The following is a 14,266-nucleotide window of genomic DNA, read 5'->3' as shown; positions in this document are numbered from 1 at the left end:
CTCAATGCCCTGAATGTGCGGCATTGATACATCCTGAAAAACAACATTATGTAGAATGTAAAAAAACAAACATTTAAATTATACATTTCTTGGCCATTAGAGTTCATCTGAGAGATTCAGCTCACCTGTCTGTGTCCTCTCAATTTGCTAAAAGCACAGGTTTGAGAAATTAACCATTTATTTTACTTGTGGACAGAGGCAGGTTAGCTGTTTCCTTTGGCTCCGGCTCCTTGTTCAGTGTATAAACATAAGAGTAGTGTCTTTTCATCTAACTCTCATCTGTAAGAAAGCTGAAGGCCGCCTGGATCCTGAAATAAAGTGCAAATAGCCTTCGTCTATTTCCTGAGATCACACTACTCCTCAAAACAAATGCTTTAGTTTAGGTTGTTGTTGTTTATATTAAGAACAAACTGCTTAACTTTAACGCATTTTTTCTTTATTGAACACTAACTTTGACAACGTTTTGTTTCTTTTTAACAGTATCCAGAAACGATCACAACTTTCAGGGTCCCCGGTCGTACCCCAGCCCACGCAGCAGTGTGGAGGGGGGGTGACTCCTCTCATCGCTCTTCGTCTACTCCGCTGTGCGTCACGCGGCTTCCCATTGGTCTGACACGGCGGAGGGGGCGGGGCCAGAGGGCGAGGGGGGGGGTGACTCCTCTCGTCGCCCTTCGTCTACTCCGCTGTGCGTCACGCGGCTTCCCATTGGTCCGTCGCGGCGGAGGGGGCGGGGCCAGAGGGGGGGGGGATTCCCGCTGGTCCTCTCCTCCACAAATATGACTTTTCCTCTCTCGGCGCTGTCACTCATTCACCTCGCAGTTCTCCGCAGACGCAACTGAGAGCGAGCGCGTCCGTCATGAATGGTGAGTAGCGACGCCTCGGTTTGCTGTGTGGTAATAACAGTCATATTCATATTTCTATCGGCGCTGTGTATATTGACACGTTTGGGACCTCGTTCGATAAGAGCAGCCACGTCTGTGTGGTGCAAACGGGTAATCGTGTAACTTCCCTCGCGTCGATGTCTGAAGCCTCCGCGTCGAACAGCAGCACCGGCTCCTTCATGTGTCGAGTTAAATAGTGAGTGTGACAGACGTCAGTCACTCTCCCTCCTCGTGTCAATAGGCGACAAGCTTCCGGCAGCATCCAGCGGTCAGAAATGGGCTGTTGGGGGTTTTCATGTCGCAGCACTGTGCCGTCCTGTGTAACGTGCATGCATAGACATACCTGTCTGATTTGTTCCTCTGTGTCACATGTCTCCCTCCGCAGTTCTGATGCCCTCCATGCTGGGGGACGACCCGCACCTCAGTAAGGACCCTCTCATGCCCCTGGTGTCGACGTTAGGCCCATAGCTGCTGGTCAAGTCTTCAGATGTGCCCCCATAATAATCTGTCATTTCACTTCCTCAATTTGAAAAGAAGAAAAAAAAAAAAAAAAAAAAATATATATATATATATATATATATATATATATATATATATATATAAACTTTTAGAGAGGCGTGTGTGTGTGTGTGTGTGTGTGTGTGTGTGTGTGTTTGTGTGTCATCTTTCGGTTCTGTGTTTGCTAATAGAGCTGCAAAATGAGGAAGGCAGGACATTTTTTTTTTTTTTTTTTTTTTGGCAAAGCTTAATTTCTTAATTATGTCAGAAATGTGACCTGACTTGTTTCATACTGGGCGACTGAACATCATGAGCACTGCGCTCTTGTCGCTCGGCTGTTGTGTTCACAAGACCGTGTGTGTATTTGCGATTGTGTCTGAATCATTTTTGGAAACACTGTAAACCAAAAACAAGACACACTTCCCCGGATCAGTTTTAGTTCCTCTCTTGCGCAGGCATCATGTGGGGCATCACGATTCATGTGAAAAGGGACACTGATTATTTCACTTATTTCATTAGACATGATATGTAATGCTGTTTCAATACTATGGCAGCAACTATTTCAGTGAGAAGCGTAACTGCAGTTCTGTACTCTGAATATAGACTTTTATTGAAAGTGAACTCGTAACAACTTTCAGCTTTCAAACAAACTTTGCTGAATTCTAACCAAGACGTGTGGACTAACTGCAAATCACTTAATCAGTGCTCATTATTACTGTACATTTAGCAGTTGAAATGCAGAACAAAAACCAGGAGGTTGGGAGAGGCTATTCAGTTCTACACAAATACACAGACACAGTTATTAGACGCAGAGGGTTTGAATCGCCGTTGCCAGTTTGTACCGAAAAAGAAAAGAGGAAGTAAAAACTGGTGAAAAGAGCATTAATCAGTGTTTGTTTCCTGAAAACATCAACACTAAAACAGCTCTTCTTCATGCACCGAACGATTCCTTCACCTTTTTCACTGCAGACATCTTGATTTCGCACAAAGAAACACACAGGTCCAAAGCAACGTGACTTCATACAACACCATGAAACTGAAGCAGCTTAATGGAATTCAGCCATCATTCATTTTATTATTATTATTATTGTGTCTGTCCTATGTCTTCTTTGAAAAAAGATCTCACCCCAGTTTTTAATCTGTACGTCTACACATGTCTTTTGACCTCTTTGACCCTGTAAAGTTTGTACTTACCGCCAGGCCCAGAATTCAAGCAAAAATGAACAAAATCTGTTTGCCAGGCATATGTATTCATGGTTCGTCGACCCGAATCTAATACTTTTAAATCACTTGGTCCTCTGAATCTAAGTTGATATTAATTTCCCCTCACTGACTGTTTTCATCATCTGTGCCCTCCAGTGGCTGAGCCAGCGGCCCAGATCTTCGAGCAGCCCCGGCAGCGGGGAATGCGCTTCAGGTACAAGTGTGAGGGTCGCTCGGCCGGCAGCATCCCCGGAGAGAAGAGCTCCGACAACAACAGGACCTACCCCAGCCTGCAGGTCAGTGAGCTCAGCCTTTCCTGCAAAGATTTACACGTTTATTCGTGCACTAATGCACCTAAAGGACTAAAGAACAAAATTGATCGTACAAGGTTCTGACAGCACGTAATTATCCTCGCTCCTCCTCACACATGCATGTGTCTTTGTGTACAAGTGCATGCAATGGTGTCAGTGTATAATCCCTAAACGGTTAAAGAGGCAGTAAGCGATTTTAATCCAATACACATTTTGTGAAAATCTGCGAATATTCACTCGCGGTCCGCTGGCTGTGGGTTCTGAAAAAATATTTTTTTCCGGCTCAGCCCAGGTTCTGCAAATCAAAAACAAAAAAAATGGTGCGGACTGCACTTCCAAACACTGTGTATGCAGTTTATAAACATCACTTCCACCCTAAGAGACGTGCTAGCGAGTGACGCTACGACTCGGGGGTTTTGGCCTAGTGGTGAGCACGTCGGTCTCTCATACCCGGTTCGTGGCCCGATCCAGTGCAGTAAAATCATCAACAATGACATAGAGAGAGAGACGGGCTTTCTCCAAAATCGCTGACTGCCCCTGTAAAACAGCCCCCCGCCTCTTCGTCCACAGATCCTGAACTACTCTGGTAAGGGTAAGGTGCGCGTTTACTTGGTGACGAAGAACGAACCGTATCGCCCGCATCCACATGACCTGGTGGGGAAGGACTGCAAAGACGGATTCTACGAGGTGGAGTTCGGTCCCGACCGCAGAGTGATCGCGTGAGTCCTCCTCTCCTCTGACAGCACTCCTGTTGTAGTTCACTGACGTCACTGTCGTCATCCACTGAACCTCAGAAATGACTGAACACACCCTCTGTCTTGCATACACACTTAAATCGCAGCATAATCACCTTTTCTCTCCGTTAGCAGTATTTTGTGTTTCACTTGGCGGTTTCGGAAGACACCCAGTGTAAATAATGTAGATCGGTCCCTTCTCAGATACAAAGGAAGAAAGTCATACAGCAAATCGCATTGGCCCACACACACATAAACACACACACACACACACACAGGAAGCATATTTGTTCAACCATGTCTGCGATGAGGATAGCAATATGGGAATTCCCCAAGTGACATCATCCATATTTGCTGCTGTGTGTTGGAGCGAGAAAACCGATTGTGTATGTGTGCGTACTCGAGCGTGTGTGAATGAGTCAGTCATCGTTACGGATGTGTATAATTCGCACGTCCCTCGTGTTTTTTCTGTCGTAAATTCAGATAAATGTAGGATTCCAGCCTTTCTGTGCACATAGAGCGAAACTATTCTTCTGCAGATCAGACAAAGAAAAAAATGTTAGTGGGAATGTGCTTTATTTACTTAAACACACAACTCTGTGCACAACAGCATCTCTTTATAAATGGTACGTAATCCAGTGTGTCTTATTTAGATCTAATCAGTCGTGTCACCTTCTCGTGTTCTCATTGACACAGTTTCCAGAATCTTGGTATCCAGTGCGTAAGGAGGAAGGAAGTGAAAGATGCGATCGTACAGAGGATTACCAGAGGGATCAACCCCTTCAACGGTGAGTCCTCCAACTCCAGCCCCGACCTTCGTGTTCTCGTATTGATACATGCTCGCAAATATAACTTAACTATAAGAACAATAACAAATAGAACAAAATTGTCTTGAACACGATGCAAAAACAATGGTGTTGAGATTAGCTTTTGCATATCTGCCAAGTCTCTGAAGTCTCAGCCAATATATGGTTCAGATTATACTGATTATTATATTGATCATTATATTGAGTTGAAATACAAGTCTGAATTCTGCCACCGCTTTTATCTCTGCTCTTGTTTACTGTAACTGCATTTGTTGCAGTCAAACAGGTTCAAAACATTTCAGCCGAATCGCCTCCTCGTGGGGGTTGACCTAGTTCTCAGGCAGCCGAGAAGATTTTTTTTTTCCTCACGCCGAGTCAAAAATGTCGCTCTCTTCACTGCCACACTATCTACAGCGGGGCCATTTCCTCTGTGCGCCCTTTTTCGTTCTGCTTGTCCTCCGGTGCAGACAGACGGCAGCTCTCGTGTACAAACAGGCGTTAGGGCTACTTCCCCATTCTTGGTCACAGTTGCTCAATTCAGCGCAGTGCAGTATACCACGTGAGAGCTGGGAATGCAGGAGTCATTAACAGAGGGAGGGTGGAGGGGGGTTCCCCGGCCCTCGGAGATGATGATAAACGCAGGGTACTGTATGTATGGAGCCTTGCAGGTCTGTTAGACGGTGGAGGGAAAGGAAAATTTATGACCAGATTTTAGTCAGACGGGCAACGTTCACTTTCTGTCTCTCAATCGTTGCGGCTGTGTGTTTGCTGATGACTCTGTAGCACGCTTGGTGCCATTAAAAACACCGATTTTTGTAAGCTTATGTCAGTATGTTTCATAGTAATAGGGTCTTCTGTGACTTTGCCAAACCATAATTTAGTGTGTGTCCTTCATTTGTATCACAACAAGCAACACAACGTCATTGCTGCCAGTTCTCCCGTGTGCCATCCTATCCCGCTGCCCCTGAACTGGGCTCAGCAGCTCGCCACCAGTTCACCCGCTGTGGTGACTCGTGGTGTGTCCCGGTTGTGGCCTCTCAGAGAAAGATCCGGTGACTCTCTCTCTCTCTCTCGCTCATGCAAGCGGCCTATCGTGCTGTGATGATGCCACGATGATCCGACAAGCTGAAGCCCGTCTGTAAAAGTCCCAGAGCAACTTTCACCTTTTTGGATTGAAAGTGGCGGCATGCTGTATCGTCGTCTTCACTTTTTGTGGATGTCATCTGAGCTCTACATAGGCCACATGGGCCACGCCCAAAATTCGGATCAGGAGAATTCCTAGATTTTGATGAATAAGCCACGAAAACAACCAGTCAATGCTAAAAAATGAGAGTCGCCGAAACAGTAACGTGAGCAATAATCTGTACTCAAGCTGTTCTAGACCAATAACGTAAGATGTTTGTTTTTGTCAAAATTATTAAACAGAAATTACCTGTGCGTTGGGCAAAAGGCCCAAAGTCTCCCAGCCACTGACCCAAAAAAACATGAAACTGCGATACAGATGGCTTGTGTGTGATATGAAGAGGAACCCTAGCTGACATTTGAGTGTTTTGCTCTACTGAGCTTCATCACATCTCTTTTCTACTCTCTTACGTGTATGAGAATTTTTGTAGAGCTAAGGAACTAAACCCGTGGCCTTTGAGATCATGCAGTGAATATTCCTAAATGTAGACACAGGAAATTTCACAAAATTCAAATGGTTTTTTTGTTTGTTTTTCAACTGATTTAGAAGTGTCATCATTATCCAGTAGTTCAATTCCATCCATAGCTACCTGTTGACGGTTTACAGTAAGTGAGGGCTTTATTTTCATCATTGTAGTGTTTAGCTGACTGACCGATTGTAGATTGAAGCGATTTTACAAGCCACCGCTACAAAGTGCAAGATTCAGATTCTTGGCACCATGCATGACGATGGATTTAAAACAGCTATGTGACGCTCGTTTGATCATATCGTATCTGGTGAAGGTAGATGCGTTTGCAGGTCTGTGAAATGAATGGGCAGCTGGGTGGGTTTTTTCTCGTGGGTCAAACCTTCCCCTCCCTTCAGCTCACTTCCGCTGCGAAACTCAGCCACTTCCTGTGTCATGGGGGGAGTGGTGGTGTTAGTGTCGCACTCACACGAGCACCTGTACACGCGAGCAGACCTTTCCTCGTGTGCTGTTTGAGCTCCAACGGTGCAGGTGCCTGTAGAATATCTGAGACGAGATTACACTACACGGTGGTTGAGGTGAACGCTCACGGATCTGACGTAGCAATTTGACTCTCTGTTGCTTTTCCCCTCACGTGTCACCGTGTTGTGGTGATGCACCTGTTGCAGATGTTCGCTGAGCTCACTCGAAGGAAAGATCTTTTTTTGCCAAGAAATCAAAAAAATACATATTTTCAGATTTTGCTGATGGTTGAGAAAGGATTTAAAACGCGTGTGGTTGTGCATCACATTTTTTGAAGCCACGCTGCTGATTTGTGTATGATATGCTTGGATGTTCCACTTTTTTGGATAATTGTTTCTGGTGTTTTTGTTTCACAGGCTGAAAATCTCACTAATTTAGTATAGTATAGCATAGTTTTGCCTCCTGAAATAAGAACAATAGAAATTTAATACTTGCCACGGCCACACCTATCACTCGAAATCACTATGGAATGTGACTTGCAGTAGATTTACCCCCCTCCCTCTATCGGCTTTCTCATGGTTTTACAAAGTGATTTAAAACCACAGGATTTGTAACTATTTCTGAATATCACTGCACAAGCTCAACGTCCTTGTGACCCTTATTTGAGCCCTTACCAAACATAATATTTTTATCTAGAAGTTGTTGGTCACCTTAAAGTCAGTTATTTTTCGCCAATTGTTATTGTGCTTGTCCTGTCTTGTTGCTCAAAGTGGTTTTGCCATTGGCCTTTGCCAGAAAACGTACCAAACCACCCTCCGTTATGATGTTTGTGCCTTAAAGTAATGTCCCTGTGAGCTGTAAAGCGAACACACAGACTTCAGAGGAAAACTGACCTGCCACAGTGTATTTTATAAAATATGATGTAACTGTAATATATGAGCGTCAGCCTCTGACACAAAACTGAACATTGGTGAAATTGTGAGTCATGCAGTGGAGACACATTTTGTGGTGAAGGCGAAGCACCTGCCTCCCCTTCTTTCTCACTCTCACAGTCCGCTCCCACATTCACACTCACCACTTACCCCGCACTCCACCTCCCACCTGCTCCCCTGGATCCCCCCCACCAGCACTGTCCCCCGTCACCACCGATGCCACTTTTCTGACGTAGCCTCATGCAGCTTCATGCCGGTGCCCAGTGACTCTGGGACCCAGGTTCTTTCCACCACATGCAGTCAATCACCACTAGTTTTACCTACCACCCACCTGTCCAGCATCTGCCTCGCACGACAACACAAACAGCATAAACACTCACGCACATACCGCACACTAGGAAGAGCAAGTTCCATCAGTATTCGGCACTGGCAGTTGCGCTTTCATACGCGGGCTGCGTGGCTGTCATTGTTTATTCCTCCTTCAGTTTCTCCACTGTGTGTGTGTTCTGCCACCTACAGAAAAAGACAAACCTGATGACCAAACAGAAATCTGAAAGGGAGCAGAGCTGCATGCAGCTGAAACAATGTGCAGAGTCAACCACCAGTCTTTTAGGCTGTAACTAAACAAAACTACAGTTGATATTAAGCAGATCAGACAGTCGGGAGCTGCTACAGTACACGCCAACTAATGTAGAGCATCGTTATGAAAGTCAGAGCCAGACTGACGTGCTTTGGCTGGATCGGATATATAATATCTGAGCTTGTGAACAAAGCTTTGGGTAAAAACCACACAACTTTTGTCTTGTATATGTGTGTACGTGTATCGTACCATTTCCTCACTGAAATGCTCAAGGCCCTGTGGGGAAAAGCTAAAATGACAGAGAGAGAGTAAGTTGTTTAGCTGTTTTGCTTTTTTCTTATGAATCCACGACAAGTCACAAGTTTTGATCACTTCTGACTTTGCAAAATCAAAAGAACTCCACTCGTGGCCAGCGTGCCTTCATTTGAAATTGAGCCTTGAGAGGAAAAATGGCTGGTGCCAGCAGTGCATGCAGAGACAGAGCTGGAGCTGACGCTGTCTGCACAGAGCTCGACCAGTGACACAGAAGGATGAGGAGTTTCCCTTCATGCCGTGTGCGACCGCACTGCAGTTTTCTTTTGTTGTATATTGAAGTGTTTCTGTCATGTGTTGTTTACCATAGTCTGGTAACGTGCTGTTTAAAAAAATGGCATTTTAGAAATGACTTTAGATTTGGTGAGAATTGACTTAACAATCATTCATGTCCCACCACTTTCACTCACGTCAGGAGCCACCGTGGTCACTCGTGCAGGAGTCTCATCTCTTGCCTTGGTGTCGTGCACACGCTCACACTTCTTTCCACCCTGAGGTGACGTCGCCGAGCGTCACCGTATAGCGACAGAATGTAGGCGGGGATGGCCTTGACGTGAGGACGAAAGATAGAAATTAAGAGATGGAGGAAGAGAAAGTAGGCAGATGTGAAAGCCTGGTGTGTGTGTGTGTGTGTGTGTGTGTGTGGGTGGGCGTCTCTCAGTAAAAGCTCTCCTTGCTAGGTGTGTTCGTGTGTCGCCTCGGAGGGCAAGATGTGTGATGCTGAAAGTGCAAATGTGTGCAGATGACAATGTAGGCTGGGCACGCTTCAAAAAGCTTGTCTGTGACGTGTTAATTTTGATCCAGAGTTGAGGTTTGGGGGGCAGCCCACAGATGTGACAGAAGCATGACAAAATTTATCTCCGCTATATGTCTGTCTTTGCGTCAACATTTTGACATGTAGGGGAGAGTAAATATCCCAGTATACCCCAGTATATATCTCCTTACTTTGCTGCTTGTTTGTTTAATATAAGTAATATAATATATTTATATATAATATAAGTTGTTGTTTTTTTATTCTTACTTGACTATGATACTGACATTCATGTTCCATGACACCACAGTGCCACGCGAGCAGCTGCTGCAGACAGAAGAGTACGACCTGAACGTGGTTCGCCTGTGCATCCAGGTTTCCCTACAGGATGAGAACGGCCATTACACCCGATCGCTCAACCCCATCGTCACAAACCCCATCTACGACAACAGTGAGTTGGCCGAGCTTCGTCCGCATCGGCTGCGTTCATGCTGATGTCACGTCAGGCAATGAGAACACATAACGAAATAGCCGCACACGGGAATTCAGGCCGTCCTTAAAAATTTAAATACAATAATGCTGTGCAATAATTGTGTCACACAAGTAGCCGCGTTTGCACGCACAGCTCTGCAGCGCACGTACCTGTTTGCTGCAAGACCTGTGTACTTGTTTCCAATATATATATCCTCTCAACAAAGTTTGAAGTGTTGCACTCGGTGAACTAGTTGTGTGTTCCTCACACACATTGAGAAAGGGGAAGTTCTTCATACACACTTACCCTCAAACAACACCGTTACCATGGAGCACTTCCTCTTCTGACAACAGGCATGTGACATGTGACTCAATCTGGCAAGGCTTCAACTGTAAACTGATTTTTCCTCAAATAAATGTTGTCCTATGTGTGGTATATACTAGTTGTTAGTTAGTTAGTTAGTTAGTTGTTCGATGTGTTGCATCCGTTGTGGTTACATGTTTAGAACTTTTTTTTCTGCATCATCAGGGGCCCCAAACACAGCAGAGCTGAGGATCTGCAGAGTCAACAGGAACAGTGGCACTGTTAAAGGAGGGGATGAGATCTTCTTACTGTGTGACAAAGTACAGAAAGGTACAAACCGTCAGTGTTGTGTGTACCTTTGCAATCAATCAGTGTTTTAATATTTTTGACAGTATTTGTTTTTCTCAAAGCTTGCATTTCTCTTCATTCATCCTCTCCACAATCCATTTTGCTTTTTCGCAGCCATAGTGCCCATCTCCTTTGCCTGTTCATTCAGTTTCCCATTCCTCTCATCCCATCAATCCCCTCTTACCCTTAGATGACATTGAGGTGCGATTCTTCTCATCTGACGGCTGGGAGGCCAAGGGCTCCTTCTCTCAGGCCGACGTTCATCGCCAGGTAGCCATCGTGTTCAAGACGCCGTCCTACTATAACATCTCCGTGACAGAGTCAGTCACTGTGCACATGCAGTTGCGGCGACCTTCGGATCAGGAAGTCAGCGAGCCGATGGATTTCAGATATTTGCCCGACGACAAAGGTGAGCAATGGGTGCATTCTTTCCCGTGAGTGTTAGATTAAAACTATCAACATTCTTCTGTGTCTGATGGTAGCCTCCAGGATGTTGGGCCCAGTTATTTTTAGGTGATATATGTGAACATTTTGTATTTGCTATAGATCCTTACGGCTACAATGAGAAAAAGCGCAGAAGAGAGCACCTGATTAAGATATCAGGATTGTCAGGTATGAAATTTTGTAGTGTTGAAGAGTATAACCATTATTATGATTCCGCACATTTCCTTTATATGCCAATGCACATATTTATTGTAACAAAGGTTTCTGGTCTTCCTTCAGGTGGTCCTTTCACTGGCCTAACTATGAACAGACCAAAGGCAGTGTCACAGACTACCATGAATAACATGCGGAAAGGTAACTGCTTTAACTTGAGTTCACTTGTATTTGCCAAATACAAATATTTCCATCAATATTAGGATAATACTGCCCTGTAATCACACTAAATCCCACTCCATGTTTTCCAGATGCGAGCAACATGTTCCTGAGGCCACAGCCCGCAAATACGATGCAGCAGCAACCTGCTATATTCAACCAGCCTTACCAACCAGGCCATCAGAATGTGATCATGACATCACAGGCTTCTAATTTACAAATGAACCAATCGTGGGCCAACCCCGGTCCAGTACCCTCAATGGATACAGTCACCATAAACCCGTCTGTTGCCATTTGCAACCTGCCCGGTCCCAGCAGCGGCAGACAACAGCAGCCGAACCGTGGATCTGGTTACTCCCACAGAATGGAGCACAGCCCCTGCGAGAACAACACCCTCCCCCAGCTCTCCATGCGGGACTTGCAGTGCTTGGACACGGCCCCACAGGCCTCTGGACGGAGTCAGTCGGAGTCCCAGGCGCACTTCCAACTGCACCAGCAGCAGCAAAGGGATGAACTACCCTCCGAGACCCGAGCCCAGAACCATCTTGTCAATCCGAACCAGGGTCTCCAGACTTTGTGGTCTGGTTACAATCCCCTCGGTGCAGTCCAGAACACATTTAATGGGCCAGTACCTGGGGGTGGAGGGGGGTCACAGGGGCTGGGCTCTTTCCCCTTCTTAGAGGGAATGGATGGGGAAGATTTTCTGAAGGGCTTGGTGGGAGAAGGTTCTCAGACTGTCTTTCAGCTGAAGCAGGAGCCCCAGATCACAGTGGGACAAGAGACCCACGCTGCTCTCATGCAATCCCCAAGCGAAAGCCAAGAAAGTACTTACACCAACTTGCTTCCTCGTCCTGTGAGCAATGGCACCACCATGGATCCAATGATTAGCAATGCCCAGGCTCTTAAAAATTTGCAGAATCCTTACTCAAACAACAGCATGGCCTCAGAGGGCCACTTTCCAACATTGGCTGACTGGATCAAGGCAACTCGGCAAAGCGACTAAAAGCAGTGACATTTTGGTATCAGGAGACAGACAGCTCCAATGAGTACATCGCTCTTGTTACAAAGCCAGAACTTTTACATCTCCCATTTTGGCTTAGGGGTTGTTCAGTTGGCATTTGCTTGGGTTATTCCCTCTGTGGGCATAAGACCAAACCAGACAGAGGTATTTATTCTTGGTGGCACAACAGATTATGGTCTAGTTCATCACAGAGAAGGCTCCCTACCTCTGATTGGTCAAATGTGTCACTTGGTAGGTCTGTAAAGACATTTCTCTCCCGAAATTCATCAACCAAAATCTGTTGTTTTGGCAAATTTGAGGCCACGCAGTTCCATAACCTTGCCTCCTTTTATATCAAGGATACTTTTGTGTCACAATTGGTGTGAAGTGGGCTTCTGTACAGATTCCACCACAGCAACTAACCTCTTAGGAGCTGGCGTGTTTTAAGTGCCAATTTGCTCCAATCACCCCCAAATTCACTCCATTGATTGGCTTCCAGCTGCTGCTGTTCTCTAGACTAGTCAATAAAACTGAGCCCACCGGGTGTCCGTGAGACTAAGACCTGTGTGTGGAAGAAATGGGCCTCAGACCGGTTTGATTTCTGAAGAGGTGAATGTACTACTGTCTTTCTTTCTTTCTTTTTTTCTCAGGTGAAGTTGGATTCACTGTCAACAAACTGTATAGCAATGAATGTTTTGTTGGTTGTTTGATGCTGAAAAAAAACAGGGGTAAAAAGGATGTTAGGGATTTAGAAAGTACAGCATCAAAATGGCATATTATCATGGGTTTACTTGTTATTGCTTTTTAAGAGATTCACACGTATTATACATGTCAGTTAAGGTGTGTAGCTGTTTTATTGATGATTTTAACGGCATATTTGCTGTTAAATACACTCTGTATATTCATGTTAGCCATAGTTGAGGGTGAAAGCAGTGACTACGCTGAAGCACTCAAGTAGTGGCAAGGTACAGAAATTTCCATTGAGGAAGTGTGAGGAAGCACATTCAGTGGTGTCTTTCCTTTGTAATGACTATGTCATACAAGTGATCACATGTATCATCCAGAGTTCTTCTCGGAGTATTTCTACCAGATGTTTTTTATGGATAAAGATGTCCATTTTGTGAGTTATTGTTTTAATTATTCAACTAATGCTCTTAGAGACAGTTACAGAAAGTGCCTCGGCCAAGGTCCAACGTGACTGATACCATGGCTGATGATGGAGAAGAACTTGGCAGTGGCCTGCAGAGCGACTCACCACGAGCCTCGCTCTGACTTACATGTTGTCTTACTTGTATACCTTCCAGAGGCCTTTTGGTATTATTTGGATGACTGCTTTGTAAGTTTTGCTATTTTGGTTATGTTTTTGTACTATAGAATGAATTCTTAATAAAGAATATCCTTTTTTTCCACATCTTTTATTATTTCTTATCATATTTACAATAGTGTAAAATAACCAACACATGCAAAAATACATTCATGTAAGTAACAAGACATTAAAAAAAATATTGTAGTTACATTATTTAAATATTGGGACATCTCTGAGTGCATTATCCCACATACAATGTGGCCACGTGACAGAAAACCCCAATATAAAACTAGAAAAGATTTGATTCAATGAAATTAGTTTTTTCTGTATCACCACCCACAACCTATTCTCACCTGTTGTAATGTAGCATGAAGGATCAGCGATGTTGTCGCCGCTAACTGCTGTTGAATAGAACCTGGTAGAGGTGGTTAAATCGGCACAACGCCAACTAATCAGAAACAAGTATTATCTATGCTCATGGTATGAATATTTAGACTGTGTAAAGTGTTTTATAGTTAGTTCTGGCCATTGAGTTTTCTTGGGTAGAGATAATAAGTTGTTGATAGCCTGACTATGACTAGGTAAGGTCTCAACAACAAACTGATGACTACACTGAGCCATGTGACCTTGCACTTTCAGTTTGAGCCTGTCCTCAGATGACTTCTCATCATGGTCTTTGGTCAAGGCAAAAACCTTTGATCAAAACACTTTCCTTTACGAATAATTGTCATTCCTACTTTTCACTTATCACTTTTGAGGCGTTTGGATTTTTTTCCCAGATCAAATTAACATCCGGGAAAAACAATATCAGACCATCACAAAAAAAAGCTTTTAAAAAATGGTTTGACATTTTCGGTAGTATGCTTTTTATGCTTTCTTCCCCAGGGTGAGATGAGAAGATT

General features: G+C 44.6%; 1 protein-coding gene across 2 annotated transcripts; it reads left to right on the top strand.

The window, feature by feature from the left end:
* The first annotated feature begins 738 nt into the window (after positions 1-738).
* On the top strand, positions 739-13,469 carry rel (v-rel avian reticuloendotheliosis viral oncogene homolog). Of its 2 annotated transcripts, XM_035606057.2 has the most exons (11): positions 745-863; positions 1,267-1,305; positions 2,739-2,878; positions 3,464-3,612; positions 4,324-4,415; positions 9,430-9,570; positions 10,120-10,224; positions 10,433-10,651; positions 10,789-10,854; positions 10,966-11,040; positions 11,151-13,469. In XM_035606057.2, the coding sequence occupies exons 1-11, from the start codon at positions 857-859 to the stop codon at positions 12,059-12,061; spliced, it is 1,944 nt and encodes a 647-aa protein (XP_035461950.1). In that variant the 5' UTR covers positions 745-856; the 3' UTR covers positions 12,062-13,469. The 2 variants fall into 2 exon arrangements, with proteins under 2 accessions (XP_035461951.1, XP_035461950.1); XM_035606058.2 differs by lacking the exon at positions 1,267-1,305 and having other exon boundaries at positions 739-863.
* The last annotated feature ends 797 nt before the right edge of the window (positions 13,470-14,266 follow it).

Source organism: Scophthalmus maximus, chromosome 10, assembly GCF_022379125.1.
Source record: "Scophthalmus maximus strain ysfricsl-2021 chromosome 10, ASM2237912v1, whole genome shotgun sequence".
NCBI classification, from domain to species: domain Eukaryota; kingdom Metazoa; phylum Chordata; class Actinopteri; order Pleuronectiformes; family Scophthalmidae; genus Scophthalmus; species Scophthalmus maximus.
Note: the sequence above shows the minus strand (reverse complement) of the source record. Positions and strands in the feature narration are given on the sequence as shown.

Coding starts and splice junctions, on each gene's coding strand:
- rel (XM_035606057.2), top strand. Junction 1,306..2,738: donor GGGGGACGACCCGCACCTCA/GTAAGGACCCTC, acceptor TGTGCCCTCCAG/TGGCTGAGCCAGCGGCCCAG. Junction 10,855..10,965: donor TAAGATATCAGGATTGTCAG/GTATGAAATTTT, acceptor GTCTTCCTTCAG/GTGGTCCTTTCACTGGCCTA.